Genomic DNA, 7,409 nt, shown 5'->3' on the forward strand with positions numbered 1-7,409 from the left:
AAGTGTCCCATGGAAAGCATGGAATACATGTCATTCAGCTTAATTCCAATGACTCCACATTTGCAAGCCGGTAAAAGTTTTCATCCATCACTTGTGAGATACGTCAGTTTTGAGGATTGACAGGATGACTGATGATCTTCAGTCACAGAGAACTAGGAAAAGGCTAGGCTCCTCTAACTGTAACACCAAGCAGATACTTGAGAAAGAAGATTGTGGAAAAGAAAAACACTTCAGAAATAAGAAATTTCCAATATAAATATTATATTTAGCTTGTGAACCTTCAGTAAAGAATAAATGAAAATGCCATTAAAAATAAGTCAAAATTTAATGAGGTCACAAATAATCTGTGTGAATAAAATAGATTGTTTCTCCACAGGAAACTGCAGGCACTGGGACAGCGTCATTCTCTGTGGAAAGGACCTGCGCACTGTAGGGTGCTCTGCATCCCTGGTCCCTGCCTAATAAACCAGTATGGTCTCCGGTCACTGGGACAGCCAAAAGGGCCCACACATTTCTCATCACTCCCTTGAAGGTTCTCCCCACACAATTCCCCCTACCCTGCTGGCAACTAACTATTGGCCTAAAGGAAGAACCTGCAGGTTGAAGAATAACGACAGTGAATGCTCAGGAAGAAGTGCTGGAAGTCAAGTCTATCCAAGCCAACCAAGTTATAAAACACCCTACTTGTGATTTTCTCTGTCGAAGCACTGCCCAAGAGAAATACAACACGCGGCACATATGTAATTCTAAATTTCCTCTTAGCCACTTTTAAAAGAATAAAAAGAAACAGGTGAAATTCATTTTAATAATATTTTATTTGACCCAATTTATCCAAAATACTATTTCAATATGTAATAAATGTAAAAAATTATTAACAATATATTGAATATTATCTTCTTCGAACCAAGTCTTTGAAATCTGACGTGTAATTCACACTTACAGCGCACCTCCATCCACACCAGCCACATTTCAAGGGCTCAAGAGCCATACATGGCTGATGGCTACTGGCCAGCATAGGTTTAGAGCAGAGGGTGGCAGACTATGGCCCACAGGCAAATCTAGCCTGCAATCTAGCTTTGTAAACAAAGTTTTATTGGAACATAGCCATTTGTTTATATATTACCTGTAGCTGCTTTTAGGCTACAAGGGCAGAGCTGAGTAAACATGACAAAGAGCCTATGACCTGCAAAGCCTAAAATATTTCCTATCTGGCCCTTTAGAGAAAATGTTTGCTAACTGCTGGACTAGGGTTTACAAGAATGGCCTGTGAATGGAGGATGCCCTTGGTCCGCTCCGGGATGAAGTTGCTGCTTTATTATACTGCCTCTCTATGCTAAAAATGACCTCAGTAATTTACATTTATCAACTCCAATAGTCAGTAACAGGGGCTCTTACCAGAAAGATAATCTGGCCCAGGTCACCCATTGGGCGAAGGTGCATGGTATCATATGGCTCACACCGGTAGGGGACGATCACTTGTGACCCCATGCGACCTAAAAAAGAATGGATTGGAACAAGGGTCAACGTTAACATAATATGGTTACATTATACAACAGTGATTTTGTGACATTTAAATTCTAGTATGATAGGTGAATTGATTCTATTTTTAGTAAGAAACATATTTTGCCATGCTAGAGATGTCATAACTTTTCAGAGCCCCCTTTCCTGTACTAACGTCCGACATAGGAAGTCTGGGCCTGTCCATAACATACAGCAGACCAAAATCACATAAATCCAAGACAGGAGTCACTCAAAACACCGTTACGATGAAAAGAAACAGTTCTCATTAGGCTTTGGGGTACGTTGAACGCAAGGAACTTTACCAAGGTGGTTGACAACATAGCGGCCCAGGAATCCCGTTGCTCCAAACACAGTGGCCACAATCCCACTGACTGAGGAACGCCCACCTTTCCCATGAGGTGTGAGTGCAGGATGAAGCTGGCGCTGGGGTGGGCCACGAAACACAGATGTGGCTATTGTAGTAACAGAAGAACCTTAAAGAGAACCCCAGAATATACATAAAATTGACCATGAACTCAAACAGCTTCTTTTCCTAGAAACACGACATTATTTTGCTATCAGTATTTTCATTTACTTAGGTTACAGTTTAAATTTAACTTTTATAATTTAAGTAACAACAGCAATAATAAACCAAATTATTGCAACAAACAATCAATAGGACATAAGGAAATGTATAAAAGTTAGAAAGCAAACTCCCTGCCCCATAGGATATAGTTTACCTAAAAAGATAAATCACGTTGAGAAAGGTAATAATAAACAGTTACAAATTAAGAGAGTATAAATCTCTACATGAAAGGAGCAGAGAGAATGCAAAGTAAACATGCCATAAGTTAGAGAATCATGAGGAAGGACTCCTGAATAAAGGGTTTTGAGAAAGATCTGAAAGAGTAATAACAGGAAAGATAGATTTGCACGTGAAACACATAACACATCTAACAACGTAGGGGTGGGAATGAATAAGCCCAGCGCAGGGAACAGCAAAAGACGTACCTGGAACAGACTGTAAAACTGATGATGAATGAAAAACAGAGTTGATGATATGGGTTGGAGGTAGAGGTAAGAGATTATTATTATTATTATTATTATTATTTTTTGAGGTACGCGGGCCTCTCACTGTCGTGGCCTCTCCCATTGCGGAGCACAGGATCTGGACACGCAGACTCAGCGGCCATGGCTCACGGGCCCAGCCACTCCACGGCATGTGGGATCTTCCCGGACTGGGGCACGAACCCATGTCCCCTGCATCGGCAGGCGGACTCTCAACCACTGCGCTACCAGGGAAGCCTAGAGATTATTTTTTTAAAAGAGTACAGTTCAGGGGCTTCCCTGGGGGTGCAGAGGTTAAGAATCTGCCTGCCAATGCAGGGGACACAGGTTCGAGCCCTGGTCTGGGAAGATCCCACATGCCGTGGAGCAACTAACTCTGCGAGCCACAACTACTGAGCCTGTGCGCCACAACTACCGAAGCCCGCAGGCCTAGAGCCCATGCTCCGCAACAAGAGAAGCCACCGCAATGAGAAGCCAGCGCATGGCAACAAAGAGTAGCCCCTGCTCACTGCAACCAGAGAAAAGCCCACGTACAGCAACAAAGACCCAACACAGCCAAAAATAAATAAATTAATTAATTAGTTTTAAAAAAATAAAAATAAGAGTACACTTCAGACTTAATAAAAAACTAATGAAAATCATCAAAAGTAGATAAGTAAGTAACTAAGAAAGTATCAATAAGTCTGTTCTGCTTTCTAGAGCTGACTTTCCAGTGGCACTATGCCCAGAAACCACTGATTTTCCCATCTAAAAGTATGGAATTGGAGAAAAAGCCTAGCTTACCGAATAGTTACTGCAACCATAGAGACTAGAAACAAACAATGCAGATCAGACACATAATAGTAACAAAATAATAATGTATAAATAACAGCTAAACTTACAAAGGCACCTGGCATCGTTCTTAGCGCTTAATAGATATTATTTTATTTCACACTATCTTTATTGCCACTTTACAGATGAGGAAACCAAGGCTCAGAGGGGTTACATGACTAACCCAAAGAGCCTGCAAAGGAAACTGAAAAGTGGCCCAGTGAGGTGAGAGGAAAGAAACAAAAGAAAATGGTGTCCAGAAGCCAAAAGAAGAAAGTGATTGATGGAGAGAATAGTCAACTCTATCAAATGCTGCTGAAAAGTGAAGTAAGAGAAGGGCAGAGGACCCTAGGATCTAGAAAATGTTGGCTGTAAATGGCCTGAACAAGAGCAATTTGATTGGATTAGGAGAGTGCGGCAGGGAGGTCCTAAGAGGAGTATCGAAAATTCTTCTCTGGGGATACGATGTAAAGGGACAAAGAAAAATGGGACTAGAGGAACAGAAAGACAAGGAAGGGTTCTTTTAATTTGAAATATTATAACATATTTAGATGTTGATGGGAACGACCCAGTAGAGGGGAAATGTTAATGACTCAGGAGAGGGGAGGAAGAGGGAAGGGAGGATGGGATCAAAGGCCAAATGAGGGAACTGGCCTTCCATCAGACCAGGAGAAGCTCATACACTGTAAGAGGGGGGAAAGCAGAGAATTATCCCAGCTCAGCTATTAGATTTTCATGGTGGGAAAAAGATTGTTCCCATCTGATTCCTTTCCGTTCTCTGTAAAGCTAAGAATAAGACAGAAGCACGTGTTAAAAGTTTTAGGAGACTGGCAGTGTTAACTAGTCATATGGAGAAAGGGAAAGCAAATTTCCTAGAAAAAATGTGCTGAAAATCCACTTGAGATTTGCATTCATGGATTTAAAATAAGGACACTCAATTCGTTTGGAGTTTTCCTTAGCTTAGCCCTCAGCCGCTCAGGGGCAGGCAGGAAATACGTGGAAAGCATATGTGGAAAGCTTGCTCTAATCAGCATTGATTTTTTTATGTCAAAGGGATAAGGGCTGGGGAGTTGAGAATGTATGAAAGGGAATGATTAGAATGATGAGTAAGGAAGTTAGGGCACAGGATAAAGGACAGAGCAAATAAAATGAGAAGAATTACTGGAGTCTAGGTATGAACATCTGCAAGGACTGTTATGAGGATTGGAGTCAATGTGTGTAAAGCACACACTAAGAATTCCAGGAGTATTTTACTATTACTTTGAAATTCCTCAGAAAGTAATATTACACTAACCTCACATGGTTATTTGTTTTTGCAACAATTACCAGCCAAGCGTTATTCTAGAAACTGTGACTAACATAGTAAAAAAGACAAAGTCCCTGGCCTCATGAAAGTTACATTTTAGAGGGCTGATACGAAAATTAATAATAAATGGGTAAGGGCTTCCCTGGTGGCTAAGTGTTTAAGAATCCGCCTGCCAATGCAGGGGACATGGGTTCGAGCCCTGGTCCAGGAAGATCCCACATGCCGCGGAGGAACTAAGCCCGCGCACCACAACTACTGAGCCTGAGCTCTACAGCCCGCGAGCCACAACTACTGAGCCCACGTGCCACAACTACTGAAGCCTGCGTGCCTAGAGCCCATGCTCCACAACAAGAGAAGCCACCACAATGAGAAGCCCGCACACCACAACGAAGAGTAGCCTCCGCTCACCGCCACTAGAGAAAGCCTGCGCACAGCAACAAAGACCCAACACAGCCATAAATAAATTAATTAAAAATAATAATAATAATAAATGGGTAAGTACGTCACGGTGCCTTGCACACTGTAGGTTCTCAATAAATATGTTATTACCCTCTTTGGCTCCAGCCTCTCCATTTTCTTCCATTTATTAGGAACACCATTAGGAAAATAATATCCTTTATTCATTAAACCTACTTTGGTTTCCTACTGTTAGTATCTAAACCAATAGCCTCCAAACATATTTGCTTCCACACCGCGTAAGGGTTTTTTTTTAAAGTATTTATTTGTAAATTACATGCACGTTCTATGTAGTACGAAAATGTTATACACATTTTGCAACACACATGAAAGCCCTTAGAACAGTGTCCGCTATATAGTTTGAACCATGTGTTAGCTATTGTTACTGCTACAGAAAATTTTTTTTTTTTAAGTTCTAATGCTGTATTTTTATACACCATTGGTTCCTTTTGCAAAATCCACTTGGAAAACCACTGGTCTAAACTCTGCTTGGCTTTCAAAGGCCTCCATTATTTGACCCCATCTAACGTATTCAACCTCCTTTCCTACTATTCCAGATCTTCAGGTAGTCATCTCACTGCCTCCATTCTCACCCCCTTGTCCTTGCTAGTGCCAGGAAAATGTCCAACCCCTCTGACTTTCCAGATCATAACAACCCTAAAAAAAAATTTTTTTTAAATCAATGGAAGCGCTGCAATTCTCCACTGCCCTTTGAATCTTCCCTCCCTACTTCAGATGATCTACTTTTTCCCTTTTCTGATTTCCTGTGGTACTTAATAGTCTCGCCACATTTCACTATATATGTTTTATCCAGTTCTGTAGTGTTTTGATTATGTTACACACTAGACTTGCCTCTCCCGAGTTTACTCAAAAGCTTACTTTACCAGAGAGTGTAAAGCAGGGTGGTAAAGAGCACAAGCTCTTTACCAGAGAGTGTAAAGCAGGGTGGTAAAGAGCACAAGCTACCGTGTCAAGTTAAAAAAAAAATGTTAAAGGAAAAAATTTTATGAAAATGTCTAGAACTGTGGTTAGCCGACAGCAGGAACTCAGTAAATTGTCGTTATTACCATTCACAACCTACACTATGTGGCACCAATGTAACAGTTTAACAAGAACCAGCAAATGTCTTTGCAAAGAAGTGAGCGCTACGAAACCATCCATTATAACTGATGTGCACCAACCACCTGCCCAGAGGCGTGGAGGAGCTCTACCCAAGATGGAAAAAAAAGAATCCTCCAAATACTCCTGACTCTCACCTCTGGCTGAACATTAGAAGTACCTGTGGAGCTTTTTAAAATTTAAGGTACAAGGAGCCAGTCTCAAAAATTCTGATTGAATAGCTCTTCAATGAGTCTACATTTCTTTTTTTTTTTTGTAGCGCTCGGGTCTCTCACTACTGTGGCCTCGCCCGCTGCGGAGCACAGGCTCCGGACGCGCAGGTTCAGCGGCCATGGCTCACGGGCCCAGCCACTCCGCGGCATGTGGGATCTTCCCGAACCGGGGCACGAACCCGCGTCCCCTGGATCGGCAGGCGGACTCTCAACCACTGCGCCACCAGGGAAGCCCTCCATTTCTATTTTTTTATAAAGCTCTAAGAATGATTCTGACATGCACCTAATTTTGAGAGCAAATGATATTCTGTAATAACTAAAATACACTATGGAAAAATGCAGTTTCTGGAGGTTGATGCAGGGCATGTTTGTGAAGGAGAGGAGGTGAAATAATGATGATGAAGTGTAACTATATTCCCAATTTCCTTGCTTTTCTAGCCTCTCTTAGTGAGTGTAAGAGCAAATGCGTGTTTTCAACTTGAGGACCACAGCAGATCCGATCAGAGTAGAAGGGAAAATAAACTACACTTAGACAAATCCTAAGATATTCTTTTATTCTTCTTCCTTTTTTTCCACCAATGTCCTGATTCTTCTCTGTCCTGAGCATCCCTCGCTCCCCGAGGCCTCAACGCCTGCACATTTGTAGGAATGGTTTTGATTTAGAAAGTGCTTTTATAAATACTACTTCACTGAATCTTCTCGGAAACTCCCTGACGTTGTAGTATGATCATTTCCACTGTGATGCGCAGAATCTGAAGTTGAGGCCGATTAAGAGCTTGCGCAACGTCATAAAGTCAATTCATGAAGAACCTTTTCTCCACTACCCTTTTTCCCCCCATCATTTTCAGATTCCTCCCCCGCCTTCCCCCCAATATTTCTTATAATCCCAAACGCTTACAACCCTATCAGTACTTTCTCGGTCTTTCACATGTCCCCCT

At 41.8% G+C, this 7,409-nt stretch overlaps 1 protein-coding gene across 1 annotated transcript in view; it reads right to left on the reverse strand.

Annotated features, from left to right (window-relative positions):
* The window catches only part of NDUFA9 (NADH:ubiquinone oxidoreductase subunit A9), a 30,588-nt gene that overhangs the window by 22,151 nt on the left and 1,028 nt on the right, over nt 1–7,409 (reverse strand). Inside the window, exons 2-3 of the mRNA XM_079937651.1 lie at nt 1,824–1,994; nt 1,396–1,493 (exon numbers count right to left, since the gene is read on the reverse strand). Of these exons, the coding sequence (XP_079793777.1) occupies nt 1,396–1,493; nt 1,824–1,994 (269 nt within the window). The remainder of the gene's footprint in view (nt 1–1,395; nt 1,494–1,823; nt 1,995–7,409) is intronic.

The sequence above is a fragment of the Stenella coeruleoalba genome (genome assembly GCF_951394435.1).
Source record: "Stenella coeruleoalba genome assembly, chromosome: 11".
Taxonomy (NCBI): Eukaryota; Metazoa; Chordata; class Mammalia; order Artiodactyla; family Delphinidae; genus Stenella; species Stenella coeruleoalba.